This window comes from Micropterus dolomieu, linkage group LG18, assembly GCF_021292245.1.
Source record: "Micropterus dolomieu isolate WLL.071019.BEF.003 ecotype Adirondacks linkage group LG18, ASM2129224v1, whole genome shotgun sequence".
Taxonomy (NCBI): domain Eukaryota; kingdom Metazoa; phylum Chordata; class Actinopteri; order Centrarchiformes; family Centrarchidae; genus Micropterus; species Micropterus dolomieu.
Window position 1 is genome coordinate 2,087,058 of NC_060167.1, and position 19,535 is coordinate 2,106,592.

Consider the following 19,535-nt stretch of genomic DNA (forward strand, 5'->3'; position numbering starts at 1 on the left):
GTACTATGAGCTCTTTAAGATAAGATGGTGCCTGACCATTAAGAGCTTTGTAGGTAAGAAGAATGATTTTAAATTCTATTCTGGATTTTACTGGAAGCTAATGCAGAGAAGCTAAAACAGGAGAAATATGTAAATGTGTGTATATATATATATATGTCTCTTTTCCTGGTTCCTGTCAGAACACGTGCTGCAGCATTCTGGATCAGCTGAAGAGTCTTAATGGACTTTTTCGAGCAGCCTGATAATAAGCAATTGCAGTATCCAGCCTAGAAGTAACAAATGCATGGACTAATATAGAAGAAACTAATGTGCACTGTCCAAAAAAGTAACTTAGGTTAAAAAAACAAAAACAAGTTACTGATCATAAAATGACCCAAACACGTGCAGCAGCACCGATCAGTAACTTTAACAACTTCTTGGCCAGTTTCTTTTTGGCCAAGTTTTCTGTTCTCTCCCTGTGAACATGAGAAAAGAGGAGGGAAGACTAAATCAGGCCTGCATGTGTGCTGCCTCAGCAGGGAAGATGTTACATGAGAGAATTAGATCTAACATATCTGGGAGCAGCACAGACTGCCTGAACGCACATGGGTCCCAGATAATATGCCCATTTTTTGGCCCATGTAGCCCAAGCGCACCCATGTGGGGCCCAGATACACATGTTGGCTGGGGAGCTGTACTCACTTAGACTCTGTTATATTTATATTTTTTGAAATGTCACCTGCCACTTGAATTTTGTGTTTCGTTTTACATAAATAAAAACTTTTCCACCATAAATCGGTGCAGAAACGTTCACCAGAATGAGGAAATGAAGTGTTTAAAGATCAAGACCCCACAGCTGTATTGAGGATATCGTTAAAACACTGTTTAAGGATGTTTTCATCTCATTCTTGTGAACCTAATATCACCTGTCGTGATGTCTCGCGAGCCGAGTGTCTCTCCACACCCCGAATCTGAGCCCCCCGTGTAAACACCACTTTTCAACACAAAGCTACGCCGTTGGTTTCTCTCCTAAGAAAGGTTCTCGTACGACAACGCACGCCTCTGGAGATGGTTGGTGGAAACAGAGTGAAGAGAGAGATGCTCGTCAACTGGGGTTTAAAATGGAGGCTGTCATCCAGGCAGCAATCAGCTTCTGATGGCCTACCTGTTTTCCATTACATGCATGAAGGAAGCACACACTGAGGGAGGAGAACAGAACCGTCACTGCATGGCAAAATGAAAAATATGACCTCAGTGTCACAACACAGGCGCTGCCAAGATGGCGGATTGAAAATCTACAGTTAACGGTTCATCTGCCTGCTCCTCTCGCTGCGCGTGGGCTCTACCTGTACTATATTTTAATGTTTGTGGATTATGTTTGAAACAGCAGAAGAAGTGTTAGTAGGGTTATGCAATTTAAAATTCCACAGCCCCAACACTGAATTATTTTTCCTGAACTAACTCCAGTAAGAAATATTTAAAACAGTCAATACCAGCCAACACATTTCTAACCTTTTCACAGGGAACTCCTGCACACGAGAGCTTGAAGAAGCCGTCACTTCACCTCAGTTTATTTCATTTAAACAACATTTTTTAATGACATAGCAGTGAGTGTCTGTCAAAGAGGCCCTTCCATCATATCAGCGAGGACCACATGTCCAGCCGCCATCCGGCAGTTCATAAAAAGGCCAATATCCTCCCTTTTTATTGGCAGGCGGACACCGCCGCCGTCGTCGTAATCCCGTTATCCTGCTCTAAATGAATGCAAACGGCTGCTGTTTTGGGAGCAAATAACTTTGGACACGCTCGTCTTTTCTGCTGAGACAGGCTCAGGTTTCACTCCCTCAGGCTTCGCCACCAACCAGGAGAGGAGCGCCCACCTAGACTAAGAGTCTTTACTGGAGCTTTTCCATTACGTTATACTTCTCCTTCACTAGAGAGAGGTTTTTTTTTATCTGACAAAGATTTTACATTTAAAACCTTTTTGTCTTGTGACCTGTTACATAAAAGAAGCGTCTCGTTGGGTCCCTTTGTCACGTTTCACACGTCTGTGAGTTGTTTTTACCTCTAAACTTCTGAACAGAAACGCTCTCTCAGCTTGAGAATCTGGTTTGTGAGATCCAAGTCGAGTCAGTATGCATGACAACGGGCAACAGCCTTCTCGTTTTCAGCTGATAGATGTTATCAGCTGTAGCTAATTAATGCTAATGCTGTGAGTCTGTGTGCGCACCATTTACATGCAAAGAAACGCCACCATGTCTATTGTTTAGTAACCCTGAAAATGGGTAGTGGACTGTGTCCCCCCTGCTGTGCATGTGAGTTGATGTAGCGTAGAATTGGCTGAAAGTGCAGCTGAGGCTGATGGGAATTAGAAGTATTGGACAAATTAAGACTTTGGTGATCCTCCAAATTTTCCTGTAGCACCATCATCAAGTGAAAGTGATGTCTGTTTATCCTGAGGGGAACGTGGATGTCTGTCCAAACTGGAACCACTCACAGTAAAAAATAAATAAAAAAAGACTGTATCGGTGAGTGTTCCTGGAAATATCCCGTCACTGTCACTTTTCTCTGTCTGTCTCTCTCAGGTCAGGAGCGTATCGGGATTGATTCCAAGTATGAGCAGGAGGGTAAGGTCCAGTTTGTGATCGATGCGGTGTACGCCATGGCCCACGCCCTCCACAACATGCAGAGGGACCTGTGCCCCGAGAGCTCCGGCATCTGCCCGGAGATGGACCTGGCGGGAGGGAAGAAACTGCTCAAGTACATCCGCAGCGTCAGCTTCAACGGTGAGTGGACGGATGGTTCTGTCCTTCTGCGGCCCATAAAGTCTGCTTTACTGCGTGTGCCAAGAGACGCGAGACAACGGCACCAAGAGCAGCCAACCAACACCGATCATAAAAATTGTCTCATAAAATGGTGTCAGGGTCTTGAGGATTTTTATCGTCCATCGCACCTTGTTTGGAGTTGTTTTAGAGCTCTTTTAAATCCACTCTCCTTTTTACGTAATTGCACCAAAACACCTTCATGTAGACCGAAGCGCTGGCAGTGAGCAGACCCGACAGATCAAGGCTCTATTTTCAGTCCTCACACAGAGTGAAGGAGAAACACTGCCATAAATGGCATCAGTTGCTGTTTGATCTCAAAACGCTGCTCATGTGTTACGTAGCACTGAAAAATCTGCGTGGTTTGAAGAGAAACAGATTAAAGCGTACTTTACTTTAGTATTTTCTTTTCATGCCACACTCTACTTCTTCTCCACCACACCTCAGAAGGAGAAATTGTACTTTTTACTTCACTACATTTATCTGCCAGCTTCAGTTACTTTAAAAAGTAAGAGTTTTACACACAAAACATATGAAGAGTTTATAAAATGTGATGTTTCGTTATAAATTAAACTCCCCGACGGTTCACACAAGTAAAGCTGAAATGATTAGTCGTTTGACAGAAAATAAATTAGCAACTATTTTGATCGTATACGTCAATTTTCATGGAAAAACATTTCACGGTTTCAGCTTCACAAATGATTTTTTTTTTGTTATGATTTGAATGTTAATATTGTTGAGGTTTGGACTGTTGATCGGACCGAAGAAAACGTTGTGAAGGCGTCACTTTGGGCTTCTGGGTAGCTGTGACGGCAGAATCTTTACAAACCAAACAATCGATCAATCAATGGAGAAAATAATCAGCAGAGGAAAAAAATTATTAGGAATAATACTTTTACTTTAACACTTTAAAAGTACTTTTTGAAAGCTTTAGACTTCAGATTATCAAAACTAAATATAATAAATAAATAAATCAGGATGTATTATTATAGATTGAGGCACTATATAGTCTAGTAGAGCATCACCTTCACCAGCTGCAGCTTGAAACTGACATGAATCCATCAGTGTTTCTAATCCAATAGGTACTTTCACTGCTTTAAGTGTATTTTGATTCTAATACTTGAGTAGAGTATTTCTCCTGTGGTATGTGATATTTAGGTGCACCCAAATTTTCCACAGCACCTTTATAGGGCTGACCCCGAATAGTCGAAGATTCGATGCTTTCAGATAATTTATCACCGAACAACACAAAGAATATTTTATCGTTTTTAAATAGCCAAGGCGTGCACGCAAAACTCTGCACAAAACGGTGAATGGCAGGAGAGAGAGAAAGACCAGAGAAGAGTCCCCTCAGCCAGCTGGTCCTGAGGCTCTCTGCAGTAACAGCCTCAGGGCAGCAAATCCAACTCAAGCAGACCAAACCAAATTATCAGCAAGCAGAAAGAAAAATATATTGAATACTGGAAAGAAACGACCAAAACACAAAGTAAATTCCAGTGTTATCTGACCCTAAAAAGAGAATTCACACTGGCAAATTACCTGAGTACAATAAAATGTCCTAAACTAAGACAAATGTTGACAACATACAGACTGAGTGAACACAGCCTGGCCATAGAAAACAGAGCTGGCTACCACAAGAGGAGAGACTCTGCTCCCAGTGTGACAGGGGACAGGTAGAGACTCGGAGGACAGGTAGAGACTCGGAGGACAGGTAGAGACTCGGAGGACAGGTAGAGACTCGGAGGACAGGTAGAGACAGAGCTGCACTTTCTAACCTCATGCCCCAAATATAAAACACTAAGACAAAAACACAGAAACTCCCCTATTTACTGGGAAATGTATGTGAATTGAATGAATAGAGACTGCAGCTCTCCAGCTTCTTGAGATCAAAGTGGAGGCACCGTGTGTTAAACTGAAGGATCTGTGTGGGTGAGACGGAGCATCGTGAGTTAGAGCCGTGAAGATGATCTTAACGTTTCTCTCGCTCGTACTTCATATATATGATTCATCCACGTGTTGGCTTGTTTGCTTATGGTTAGCTGTTAGCTTGCGATTTTAGCTGAACTGCTAAAGTGCAGAAGCTCATCTTCTTCTGGTGTTTTTGTCAGTTGCCAAACAGCTTCAGGTGCATCAGCAGGAGGACCGACCCTGAGGCCAGAAACAAATGTGACGCAGAAATGTGACTGAATTGCTCCTCTTGGGGATCGATAAAGGCTGTCTTTTCTTTTCTCAAGGCTCATCTGGGGATTATCTGAATACAAGACACTTGAAACAACAAGAGGAAATATAGTTAAATTCAATATCTGGAGGCGAAGTGTGCCGCTGGTTAGTGTTTGATCAAAGGAAGAAAGTACAAACTGAATTTAGGTCACCGTTATGCTTGAAGCAACAGGTCTAAGTGGAAGTGAGCTAATTGAGATCATGTGAGATGCTGCAACACACTGCCCTCAAACGGCTCTGGAAAATTAGCATTGTGTTTAATTTATTTGGGTTAGGGTTAGTTGTCAGTGGGTAATAACATAAAACATATGAATAGTAAATAGTTTTGCAGTGGTCTCTTTATCCATTCATTTGCTTAAAGAGGTCATATTATTATTTTACACTCTGGTTAAAAAGCAGAACAACAAGGTTTAAAGTGTATTAACCATGTGTGTGTTAGTGAACAGGTGTTGTAAAGTGAGCTGATGTACGGCCTCGCTCTTAAAGGGCCAATAATTAAGACTCTTATTGCCCCATCGCACAAAATGAAGTCAGTCATTAAGGTAGTGGCTGACTCTGCCAGGCGGGAAGATTTCTGACTTTCCAGTGTTTATCACCCTGCTCCTCTTTTTAAATGTCCAATAATGGAAGACGGAGCTCCTTTTACGAGCGAGCAGTTGGCCTTCGAAGATATTTGATTCTCCGGCCAACATGCAAATGAAGTGCTGCGTTATTATAGCGGCATTTTGCAGCATGATGTTATTGTCTTTACTCTGGCAGCCTGGAGGGACTGAGGTGTGTGTGTGTTTTCAACACTGTCTCCTAAAAATGACCTTTAATTTGTATTGTGAAATTCATTTAGAAAGGAACGTAAAGCCGCCCGGTAGCCGCAGTAAACTAAATAATGAGACCAGAACCAGACGGAGAGATTAAAGGCTCAGGAAACCTTTGCAGGTGTTTTGAGATAATTAGCTGATCAGAACTCCTCTCAGGTCGACAGAAATAAGTTATTTTATTACTCTGAGTAAATTTTAAATGAGCTACTTTTTACTTTTACTCGAGTAGATTTTTATTTTACTTAAGTAAAAGTTCATCAGTGGAACAGTACTTTTTACTTAAGTACGATATTTAAGTACTCTTTCCACCTTTGCTCAGAGCTATTAGCAGTTCAACTTGTATTTTTCATCCTAGTATTTGCATAGTTTTATCGTTTTAACGCCTGAGACAGAGCCTCGGAAATCTTCCCCTCCAGAGAGATTCTTTTATCAGGTAATTAGCAAAGCCTGCAGTTTGCTAATTAAAAACGAAAGTGGCGGTTGAACTGCTCACTCACCGTTTATTACAGACTTAATATTCACCCCCGACCCTCCCAGGAAAAAAAAAAAGCGTTCCTGCAGAGCTGGCGGAGCCTCCACCTCCTGAATGTTTCATGACTTTCTTGAGACCAAGATTATATTTTTGAGATCACACTGTCTTTTAGTTGGATCACAATAAATTTAGACGTTCTTCAAAATAAAGAAAGAAATGGATTCATATAACGCACAGAGCTCTCCATTTTTCTAGCAGAGACACAATGTTACCTTCCATTTTTTTTATTCCCAGCATCGCTACTGAAACGAACATGAGCCAAATATCGACAGAGAAACAAAATACATTTTCTGTCGAGAGGTTGTTCTATGTTGCCTGTGGTAGCTATTAACCCGAATATTGATCTGAAGCAGTTGTCTGGTTACAGCAGGAATGACTAATCGAGCTACTCGACACCAAACAGGCAGCAGATAGACTGTCGTCAGCTTTAAAACGTCTTGGAGATAATTGAGAATCTATTTCTTGGTGATGGCAGCTGCCAGTGTTTGACACAGGAACTCAGTGTTGATAAAATCTATTAATCTTTCTTAAATTAAACAGACTGTGCACAAAGATATAAGCTATGGAGGATGGTTAACTTGATTCTTTATTAAATGTGTTAAAACTTTAAATATTCATGATACTTTTAACCTGGAAATTCTCCCATTTATTGTGTTTATTTTTCCTTCCCTGTTCCTTCTGTCCTTGCTCCTTTTTTTTTTAAAGATATTTGCGATTCATCTCTGACATAAAATAAAAAGAAGCAACATCACTTGAAGATTTTCTCTTCAGACTACAAAGTCACTCTTTCAGAAGGTTTGCTGAAACGATCTGGGCAGCACAGCGAGCCAACAGAAGGCGTAAAAGCTTTATGAAAGAAGCTTTTTCTTCCCTAACCGTCCACGCTGGCATGTGCGGCGTCCACACACGTTCCATTACTGCCGTCCTCTTCACCTTAACTTTACGGTATTTCTTCACTCTGCTGCTCTAAAAAGCACTCACACATACAACCCCTCATCTTCCCCTCCAGCAGCAGCATCCTCGTCAGCTGTTACTGTGCCATCTGAAAACACCTGTTGGATTCAGATGGAACGGGAGAGCCGGCACGCACCACCCCGCTGCAAACCTGTGATCCCAGATAAGTGCTCCCCCCTTCTTGGAAGATAATTGCTTTCAGTCTCCCGTCTTGGATAAGTGAGATCAGATTTGAGGATTTGAATATTAGACGTGCGGAGTTCCTTTATCACCTGCTTGCTGCTCTGCTGCTTCACCTGTAGGAGAAGCACTTCATAAAAGCTGACATCTCTTTAAAGCAACGAGGAGGAACAAATGATCAGGTTGGAAAATGACTACACGCCTGTGCAGCTGCAAACTGTGTGAATTGTGGGCTTATTTAAATCGTGCGAGATGCATTTTGAGTCCACATGCTGATTTAGGTCGCCGCAAGGTTCACGGTCAAGGTTGAGTTTATTGAATAAAACAGAAAGTGCTGCTTGAAAACAGACACAAAAAACACAAAACCAACAAAAAAACCACAGCTAAACAAAAATCAACATCTTTATAATGTACAAACACACGTCACATGCCTGAACACACAAGAAGATTCGGCGATACGGCGCTCTGTAATCAAATACGGTTTTAAATAGGACTAGTAAAAAAAAAAAAAAAAAGAAATTCTATCTGTGGCGGTCAGAGTTGATATTGTGGCGGGCCGCCACAAATAAATGAACGTACGGGAAACACTGCAGTAACAGAGACAGAACGGTGTGCCGGTGTTACGCGTAAGCGCGTTTTTCTACGCCGCCGCTTCCGGAAAGCTGTACCGCAGTGTAAAAGCACGCATGGTTGCGGGAATATGCCGCAAACTTTTGTTTAGAAAGAATGAGGCATATTGGTGGATAATCTTTTTTTATAAAAGCAGCTTAATTTAACTGATAGAGGAACAAATATGTTTATAGTGATTGTGCCTACGCAATGAGAGCCTGTACTGCTTCCCACAATGCACCAGCTCAGATAAACTCACCCGCCCAACAGCTTACTGCTCAGCTATCGTTAATATCAAGCCGCTTGGCGAGCGTTATGTAAAGGCTGGACTACAAACGAGCTGTTTTCAGTTCAGAGCAGAGTTTTCTGTGGGAGATGGGAACTCCCTTTGGGCTGGACTTTGGGCTTTTTCACTTTGCAAACCTGTTACAGCACAAAAATAATAATAATAAATAAAGGAGAGGGAAAAGGCCAAAAAGCAGAATACCACCTCTTTAAAGAAAAGATGACTGATGACGGAAAGTACATAAAGGAGAAAAATCTGTTTTAAATTTGTTTAACAATTTATTAAAGGGACAGTATCTATGCAAAATTTTCATATGGACTTCTTTTATTTCATTTGGAACGAGGAATTTGTTAGAATCTGACCAGATATCCTCTGCCAAGAGTTCCGGGAAGTTTAATTTCCATAAGAGAACCGATTTGGGAAAGTCGCTATGATATATACAGTATATATAGGATTCTACATGGACTTGCCCCACCCCCCACGGAGTACATTAAATTGAAAACAACGGAAGGTGGCAGAACTGTAACCAGGGCCTCCGTGAGAGGTGATTGTATGGTGCCTTACAGAAGTACAACATTTGGACAATTTGTATTTTCAGTTAAGGGGTCAGAGATCTGGAACAAGTTACCGGCTGCCGTGAGGGAATGTCCGACTTAACCCGAGTTTTAAGAACCAACTCAAACAATGACACATCAAATTTTATGACCACTAACGGACTTTGTTGTATTGTATGTGTAAGCGTTTGTTTGCTGTTGTATTGTTGATGTATGTGTGAGTTTACCATACCAGATCTAGCACTTTACTGCGCTAAACAGCTCTTTAACATAATTAAATTGAACATTATTTTATAGAATGGCACTTTACTGCATAAACAGCACCTTAAATTACATAACCCTGTCTGTTAAACTGGGGTGTCTTTTATAATATGTTGTTGAAAATTGTGGCGTCTCTTAAATTGTATCGTATCCAATTTCAATGCTTAGTGTTGTTACCTTGTAGCCTACTGTGATGATACAGATGTAAAACAGTCTTTGGGCTAACTCTGGCATATTTACGTTGCTGAAAAGCTAAGATGTCCATTAATACGTCCTTTTAAAATAAAGAAATTAAAAATACATATACGATTAAAAAGATCTTTGGGGAGCTTGGGGATCTCTCCCTTCAAAGGACCATATAACAATACACTTTTAAGTAAGAATAGTAACTTTGGAGATATGCTTTTTAAAAATTATGATATTCTTTTCAAGAAGTATCCAAACCCTTGTTGCGGACAAAATCCTCATATTCACAAAATTCGCCTGTATCAGTAAGTACGTCTAGAATAAATCTCACACCCTTATCAATCCTCTCTTTTCTGGACCTGGACTTGTTTCTAAATAACGCATGTTGGTTGTTCTATAATATGCCTGAATGTGAAGAGAAGTGAGAGTGTTTAAAAGCCATTCTCCACGCTTCAAGAGCTTGTTTATGGAAGTTTGGTTCATTTATAATTACAAGATAATAGAAATTTTAGACCAGCACACTTTTCAAATAACAGATGAATGTAAAACCATTGACAACTGCCTTTAGACAAACACTGCTTAATCCAATTATTCTTGAAAATCTGGTTAATAGTTTGAAAGTCTAATGCTTTAAAGCCTCCTTCAGAGTAGCTTCTAATACACGTTTTCCTTTTCACGTACTCGGTTTTGTTTTTCCATATGAAGTTTTGAACATGAGCAGAAAAGCTGCTGAAACGCAGGAGCTATTAAAGTCCAGTTTATAACTGAATTTAAATTTTACAATTAATCATTGAGGTGAAAAGGAACCACAATCACATTTAAAGAAGTTACTTCCCAAAACAAAGACACAAAGAGGAGGGAAGACTGAATCATGACTCAGCAGGGATGATATGAGAAATGTTGATCTACAGGAGAAACAGATCTGAGAGCAGCACTGACTTAGATTCTGATATATTTAGATTTTGAATTGTCACCTGCCACCTGTTTCTCTTTATATAAATAAAAAAAATGATCAGAATGCAGGAAATAAAGTTTTCATTTAATTCAGATTAAAGATTTCTTAAAATAGTGTTAAAATATCAATCTCGTCTCGATCTCGTGGGTAACTGTCTCGTCACACCCCTACTAACCAGCATGCCTCAGCTCAGTCAAAGCACCTATTGGCATCAATATGAATAAGTGTAAGTAGGACATGAGCAGCTCTCAGCCACTTTGATTTTTTAGCTCTCAGATAGAGAAAGCCCTGGTTTAAGTCAAAATCAAATTTATATGCAGCTCAAATACATTTTTATGGATTTTAGAGTGATGGGAAAAATCAACTAAGCTACAGTTTTAAAGAAAAAATAATTTATAATTCCTTTTTGAGAAAATATAAAACACTCATTACATGTTCATAGTTAAAGGTGTGGTTGTACTGGACTACATTATACTGAGGGGTCTTTCAGTGAGGGGTCAGAATAGCGCTGACAGATAAACTGGATTTTCAACGTCATCACAATATAAACATGCAGACAGAAACATTTGATGTCATCCATCGTGTGAGCTGTGACTGCAGCTCTTGTATTATCGTCATCTTGTTTCATGTCGTCGTCTTCTGCGATGGTTTAATGGCAGCAACTGGAGAATCAAAGAGCTCGCGCAGCAGCAGCAGCAGTGGATGGACACATGCAGCACATCACGGTTTATTTAGATGGTTTTCTGGAAACAGTAATGCAGTTAAACTTTGCGTTATTGCTGCACAATTCATAAATAACAAGTGTATTATTCTGTCATGGTGCCTTTTCAGACTGGGGTTAAACCCGCAGAGAGAATTCATTAATCATCAATACATTAATGCAGATCCTTCAGCTGAGAATGCTAAGACCGTTAGCATGACACAGTAATCCCACCAAACATGACAAAATATTCAACAGAGGCTTCAAACCTCAGAGTTACTAAGTAAATATTAATAAAGAAGCTGCAGTAACCTGCAGGGTTTCCTGCCAAAACAGTTATTTCTGGCCTGAGGATATCTTCCCTCCTCTTTTTATTTCTTATTGAACCGAGGAAGCTCAACACTATCTGTCGCCCGTCCTCTGCTCTCTCTCTTCTTTCCCCTCTAAATGAAACGCTGACTTGAAAGCGACTCCTGGCCCACACCAAAGCAAGAAGAGCCAACGTAAATAAACAGAGTCTTTGATGGGGGGGGGGGGAGACCATAGGGGAATAGAGGAATAATAAGAGAGAGAGAGAGTGCCCGGCGGGTGCAGAGAGGACAGGGAGGTCAGAGAGACGAGCCATCCTGAGAGAGACAACATAAAGCTGTTATTCAGACTAAACTGGCTGCATTCGGTCGTTGTTTTCACTTCATTCATAAAGTCCAGATCATTTCTCCATTTTCATTTCATGTTACGTGACTCGAAGCCGGAGTAACGAGAAACTCCGCAGCGACTCAATCAAGACGAAGAGCTGTGTCAGAAAATATCTGGTTCTTCGATTAAAGAAATAAAAGTCAGAGCTACAACAAGCGACAAACGTCAAATCACTGATTTTACAACCTGCAGCTTCAATTAATATTCTTTAACTTGCAGTCAATTTACCATTGAACAGATTTCCTTGGTGACCTTTAAAGTGGAGCTTGATTGATTAACTGATTGACTCATTGCCTCCACAGGAAGTGCTGGTACCTCAGTGACATTCAACCGTAATGGCGACGCCCCTGGGCGCTACGATCTGTTTCAGTACCAGTGGAACAACGCCACCGGGCCGGGCTACCGTGTGATCGGCCAGTGGACGGAGACGCTGCTGCTCAACGTGAGTTTATATGACACAGCTGCTGTTTTGGACAAAACAGGTGAATCTGCCGTTTCTCTACAGACTAAACCAGAGTTTATGGTGGGAATGATGATGAGGAGCATTTATTTGGACTGTAAAGTAACAATTAGTTTTGTGTGAAACCGCTCAATGAACAATATATGTCACCAACATGTTAGCGCTGTAATGCTAAGCTAACGTTCATTGCTTGCTTGCTACTAGCTGGGTAGCTTAGCTTTGTTCCACGCACAGATGGATTTCATGTTGTCGTATGTTTAATCCAACGACTTCTGGTCCTTTCATCACATCACCTACACGTGGAAGCTGTGTGACGTTAGCTTCAGTAACGTTAGCTTCAGTCACTAAGAAGTGGGACAAACTGCGACTTTTTTGACTTACAAACTTATCTTTTAAACTGACAAACAACATGTGTGTAAGTCAGGGCACAAATCAAACGGGACCAAAACGTTGTCTATCGCCGTTGACTAACGACATGCCGCTCTATCGCATCCACAACACAGCTCTATGGGGAAAGCCCGTAACGGCAAAAATGGAGGTCATCCCCCCAACGCAACAATAAGAGAAAAATCTTCAGCTAACACAGAGCCACTATTTTCAAGCAGCTGGTGAATCAGAAAAACAAATATAATGTAAAAATTGGGAGAAATATGACACCTGATGTCAAACTGACTGCAGTGCTGCTGTAGTTGTGGAGTAGTATCAGATCGGTCCGATCAGCTGCAGCGTCCGATTTCCAATAAGGGGGCGTGTCTTCAGTGAAGGCTGGTCACTCCTCACAGCAGAAATAATGAACTTGGGAATTGGGATGTATCCATTTAAAGTGGTCGGCAATAGGCGGCCCGTGGGCCAGAACCGGCCCGCCGGCAATTATATCTGTCCCGTGGGCCAGATTGCTTTGATAGCAGAAATATAAAAAATAAATACCGGCTGGTGCTGAAATAGATCTCAGTCATGACAGCTAGAGTTACTCACATAATCACTTCCTCTTAAGTGATTGTACCTCCAAAATAAAAGTGTGAGAATGTTTTTTTTTTTTTTTTTTGCAGCAATGCTTTATGTTTAGTCTATTGAGAGCTTTTACTTTGAAAAGTTCTGAAGGATATTCAAAAGAGTCTCTGGCCAGCTTGACACACCTCTGAAAAAGTAAACTGTGATTGGATTCCCCTGAATTTCCTCAGGTTTATGAATGCGGGTCAGATGTTGGGACGCACATGCAATGCAGCACATGCTTTATCGTGAGCATGTGCAGAAGTGTCCTAAACAGTTGTTTTAACAAGGGAGGGGAAAAAACCCTGCAGGATGTTTGGATCGATCATACATCCCTCCCGATGGGAATCCAGACTACCGACTGAGCTAAACGTGCGCACGAATAGCCTATCCAGGGATCTGAAGTAATTTTCATCTTCTGGCCCGCAATGTAACAGACAAAAATTTGGCCCAATGCCAGACTTGTTTGCCGACCCCTGATTTTAAGGTTCAGTGTGTAAGTTTTAGTGGCATCTAGTGGCGAGTGTTGCAAATTGCAACCAATGGCTACGGTGATCAGAACATCCTGATGATGGCGGACCTCTGAGTTTCCAGGTTCCAGGAGGAAGCAGAATTAGCAGACAACAGTGACAAAAACATGCAGGTACCCCTGTCAATACAGGGACTCTAATGCTTTTCAGATCGTGTGGACTGATATCTGCACCTTTAAAAGGGAACAGAGCAAAAATCCGTCCCATCTAATCTCTCTTGAGCGAGATTTACAGAATTTGCCTCCAGCTATTTTAATAAATCCCACTGAAATTCTGGCCGGTGTGGTTCCCTGTAATGTGTGTTTATCAGAGCGGGGCTCAGGCACACTGGAGGATTATCAAGCCAGTTTACACCAGATTGGCCCAGCCTCACAATCTGAGGGGGGATTCTTAATTGGAGGCTTGTTCAGGACAGATAGTCAGAAGATTATCTGATAGTGTGAGAGGTTTACTAATTTATTAGGCAGTTTGATCCGGCACAATGGAGCCAAACGGACCACACTGAAGGAATGTGTTCACAACAGGGAGAAGGTGAAAGAAGGAATTAACTGATTTTAGACTTATTTACATTATTTGCTTTAATCATTGTCCATCTATCTGACCTCTAAACCACTTCTCTTGTTCAGGGCATGGATGGATTATGAGAACTGGAATTCCCCCTCCTAACAGTCACCAAAATATGACTTCAAACCAGTGCGCCACTGGTTTCTTGGTGGCTGTGAATATTGAGGATTTGCCAAAACCCCCAAACCCCCCCCCTTTTTTTTTTTTTTTATAGATTTAGCTACGCAGAAGTAAATAATTAAAGCTCTACCGCAACCAGCTAACTGTAAACTTCCAGTAATAATAAGCAAATAATATTATATAGGTACTATATACTATACTCCCATTATGAGTACTTTTACTTTTAATACTTAAAGCACATTTTGGTGATAATGCGCACGTTGGTTATTCCCCACATCAGTGTGTTTGCAGGTGTTAAGGAGTTCTCCTGCATATGTTTTAGAGTAGTAGAAAGGCTTTAGTGTGTCAGAGGGAGCTGTGTGAAGTCTGATAAATGTCCTCAAGTGATGTCACTTGAGTCAGCGTCGGCTGAAGAAGTTAGAAAGAAGACGACCTCTGCAGCTGCTGCTCATCTCTGCTGCAGGTTTCAGGCTATATTAGCCGCTAATAGCAAAATGGCGCGTTCCATTTACCTCGAAAGTCAGAGCTGGGAGTGATGTCGGGCTCGAGTTGACAGCGTTTCCAGTTTCCACAGACTGGAAAACCTCGCTCAGCCAGTCATTGTTTACAATTAGCCAGCTTAGCCAGTGTTGTGTCAACTCTGGTGGATAAGAACGCATTACACGGTATTTATGTATACTAAAGACAGTAGCAACATGTCTACAGACAGCAAACTTGGTCAACAAAGACAATTTCTACGAGACAAAAATACAGAGAATTGTTATAATTGTAATTTATAAACTACAGCTTTCACTAACTGTTGATATACCGAGCAGCCATCTTGGATCACGAGGTCGGGGGTAGTGCGGTTCTCCCGACTTTCCGAGTCGGAAATCCGACTTAAGGGAGCGTTCGAGTTGAAATTCCGACTTCCCGGTACAACTCGAACGCACCATAACACACAGCCCGATCTCCCACCCGGCTTCTGACCGGTGAGTTGCATCGTGGGTAATGCAGGTAGCGGGTTTTGACAAGGAAGAATAATGTGTGGAATAAAAAAAGACGACGTCTCTGGTTCTGCTGCATCGATTTAGGTGCTTTGTTTTTAAGCCGTACATCACGAGTCAGACAGAGTTATAGGAGCACAAAGCTAAATCAGTGGAATACTCCTGTAAGTGACTTTTTCAATGCATTTTACTTGTAATTGAGTACATTTTATGTTGCAGTCTGAAGTTCCTACACACCCTGCAGCGCTTCTCTTGGTGATGTTTTACGGCGACCTTTATGTTGCCTGGGAGGATGTGCTTCCTTAAAGGGACCAGTCAGGGAACCGAAGTGTCTGTGTGCACCTAACGCTGGTGTTGGACAGTGATACATAGGTGGGGCTACTTGCCCCTGCCCGGAGGTGTGTAACCTCCGTATTCCAGCATATACACACCACTACACCTCTTTAAATCCCTTATTTACTCTCTCACCACTGGTCAGAAGTGTTGAAACGGTTCAATCCCTCCTTTTCAACACAGGATTGCACAGTGAAACACAGAAAAATGTGTAAACAAATATTAAGTTTTTAAATTGGGATATAGTAAAACAACAAGATGGAGAAAATATGCACAGTATCGCCGTTACAGTGCAAACAGAAAACCTTGGTCATGGTGGGAATGAGCGCAGATCCAGGTAAGAAAGAAACAAATGTTTTCTGAGTGGATCCGCATCATTCTTCTGCTTCTGCATTCAAGGCCATGTCTCTGCTTCTTCACAACACTAAATTATTCACCTCAGTAGCCCCCGGTAAGCCAGATGTGGCAGAGCTGTTGCTATTAGGCCTCCCATTATTGCTTCTTTCCCTCTATCCTCATAACTCCTTTGTGTGTGTTTTGTGGTGTGTGTGTGTTGCTCTCTAGATTACAAGGGGGAGCTATTACTGAATCTATATGTTCAAGCGTGACAGTCAGACGTAATATGATTTAGCCTAAGTACATGTTCGCTGATATTCTTAGTCAATTTGAGATCAAGGCACAGAGGAGTAATCAGCACACTTGGAAGATTAATAACCTTTTGTTGAACTTGCTGCTGTTAAGTCAGAGAAGAAGGAACCCCCCCCGGCGTGGGGTTGGTGTGTGGTGTCTGCCATGTTATGTACGGATCAATTATCCTAATGTGCCACATTGACGTACACGATCTGCCCTACATGTCCTATTAAATCACGTGTCTGCGGTTATAATCATGTAAATTAAAGGAGGAGAGGAAATTTTATTCAAATGACTCTGCCGTTTAAGTCCATGTCTACACATTACACGCATGTAATTTTACAAAACTGAAGACAGAGTTTAATAAAATTAGTTTTACTTGTTTCAAATGTAGAGAAATAGTTTCGGTGTTTTATCCCCCCATGTGCCATTTTCTTCTTCTTCTTCTTCTTCTTCAGTTCCCTGCTGGCAGGTCCTTGCTGTGGCCTAATGGGTCAATCAGACTGTGTCTCGCTCTGATGCGTCTCTGTCAGGGTTTATGTGGTCACACCCTGCACCAGGACAACTCTTTTTACTCTTGCTGCTAGAATCCACCCAGTAACACCACTCTTTCAACTGAAAACTCTTCAGGACAAATCACACAGACGTGACTTGAGAATCGGTCATGATGTATGCATGTTCGGCAGCATTTTAGCATCTGCATACTTAAACTGGAGGATGGGTATTTCTTTTTACGAGCTTCACCATCTAACGAGACTCTTTAGGCTCTTACATTGAGCTGGAACATATTCAGCTCTATGCTTCTGAATGAAAACTTGTATCTAATTGAAACACATATTCATAATTAAATGACAAAATATGTTGATTGTCAACTCTCCCAAAACAACATATGTTTGCATAAATGGCTGTTGCCCAAAACGCCATGTACGAGCGTTGGTAAGTACCAGACCAGCGACGGGCGTACCGGACCAGTTATGGAAGTCGCATGACATCAAACTCGTGGGAAACGTGAAACAGTGGTAGTTTGGTTAGGTTTAGGAAAAGATGGTGATTTGGGTTGGGGGAAAAGTACATTACGTTAGTAATTACATTAGTAAGTCATGTGACCTGAGTCATATACAAAACGTTAACTTAAAACATCAAACAACTCTGACTTTTTTCACACGGGACTCGAACCTCAGTCTGTTTACCTGAGTCAGCCGTCCACCTCGTCTTTACACGGACTTTGTTGCTCTTTATACTGCGTCACCTGCAGCGTAGTAATGTAACGGATTGCTATTTCCAAAACCGTAATATTACAGAGTTACTAATCCAAGTAACTCTGTTACTGAACGCACCATCCTGATGTGAATGCGCAACTGTGCGGCAGCTCAGCAGCACCGGACTTTGTTGTTCAAGTCAGCTGTTGGCCAAAAAGCTAAATGAAAAATGTAGAACGAGGGAGCGAGGCGTTCTTTCCACAGCTGTAAGTAGCTACTGCCATTATTGTGTCGCAGTCTAAGATGCGAAGAACATTGTCCTTCGTTGTAAACTCTGTGCGACCAGCAAAAAGCTTTCAACTACAAACAATTCTACATTTATTTATTGAAGCATCTGCTGCAGCAGCACGGCAACGTGACACTTACAAAAAGAAACTCCGGCAGCTGCTGACAGTGATTCAAGAGGTGCTATTCTGCTCATTTTCAGGTTTAAAATCTCATTTAGAGGTTGTACCAGAGCAGGTTTACATGGTTATATTTTTGTCATACCGCATTGCTGCAGCTCCTCTTTTCAGCCTGTGTTGAAGGCTTCGTTTTAGCTATGGAGTGATGCATCTTGTCTCTAAATGATCTTTGTTGGGAGTTGCACATGCTCAGTTCCTAGTTAAGGACTACTAGCCAATCAAAAGCAGAGAAGGGCGGGAGTAACTTGCCCAACACTGGTCACCTGACTTCTTCTGCCACTAGAGGTCATGGACTAACAAAAAACCTAAATATGGGTGGTACTTAGCTGTAGAATGGAAATTATGTGGATCTATGGTCGACATTAACATTTATTTTACTTTGAACTTGTACTATTGTTCATTGCATTACTTGGATAAGTGTTTGTTTGTACCTGCTCAGGGACTTCAGATGGAAATTGGCTAGTAGCTAAATCTGGTAGAACACGTCTCTTCGTATGTGAGAAATGTTGTTTATACATGGTCCTTTTAAATATAACTGTAATAAAACTAAAGTAAAGCCGGGCAGTTTAAGTGGTCCGTTGCCTCGGTGCACCCGCGTGCCGGCCTCTAAATGTATTGACTTGAATTTTAAAAATGAAAGTAGGAGCATGTTGGATTACCTCGCAGTGTAATCCCACTCGTTGTGCAGTTTACTGTACACAGGGCGGATTAAAGAGTTCATATCCATGATACGAGATTACCAGCTTCATTTAGAAAATGACAGCTTCAGACGACGACAACAAATTCCGGGCAAAACTGTGTACCAATAAACCTGGAGATTCACCAGTACACTGTAATGTGTGTACTGGAGCAGTCACATTCAGCATAATGCATTTATAGAAATTCACAATCCTTTGGTAATACCTTAACGTGGTCCTAAATTCACCTCTTCATGAAGGGGAAGATGTTGTTTTTTTATCATTAAAGGCAAAGACACCACAGGACACACACACAGTATTTTGCCTCCCTTCTCCCCTCCTCTCTCTTGACATCTGCTGCTAATCCTCTCCAGGCTGGAGACCCCATTTCATCCCATTCCCAGCCTCAAATGAGATTAATTCAATTTATCACTTGTAATTTCCTTTTCCCCTCAGTAAAGCCTTGTGTATATTAGCCTGGCAGTCTGTCTCTTCAGAGGGCCAACGAGATTATGCATGCTACGTGATACTTTGTGCATTCAGGGTATATACATGTGTCGTGGGGTGTGTGGAAGTCTTCCATATGGCTCTTGTTGCCACTGTGTCTCCCTGGAAGAGTCACAAATGGCTCTGTAAGCATTGGCCCCCGGTCACTACAGTCCTAAATGTCCCCTGTGGTTTTGGTTACGTGCAGTTTACGATATGGGACTTAATGCAGTTAGAATTCATATTTTTATAATAACAATGTTTGAAGTGACAGCGCGTTGGTGTCTCTGGAAGTGAGTAATCTGCAGAATCTGCAGCCTCTCGGCTTTACGGAGCTTCATAGCTTC

General features: G+C 41.6%; 1 protein-coding gene across 5 annotated transcripts in view; it reads left to right on the forward strand.

The window, feature by feature from the left end:
* The window catches only part of LOC123956643 (metabotropic glutamate receptor 7-like), a 342,022-nt gene that overhangs the window by 246,106 nt on the left and 76,381 nt on the right, over positions 1-19,535 (forward strand). For all 5 annotated transcript variants that reach the window (XR_006821589.1, XM_046028985.1, XM_046028988.1 and 2 more), the window contains 2 exons: positions 2,565-2,765; positions 12,052-12,191. Coding sequence is in view for 4 of the 5 variants with exons in the window: in XM_046028985.1 (XP_045884941.1) it covers positions 2,565-2,765; positions 12,052-12,191 (341 nt within the window). In the remaining variant the exon portion in view is untranslated. The remainder of the gene's footprint in view (positions 1-2,564; positions 2,766-12,051; positions 12,192-19,535) is intronic.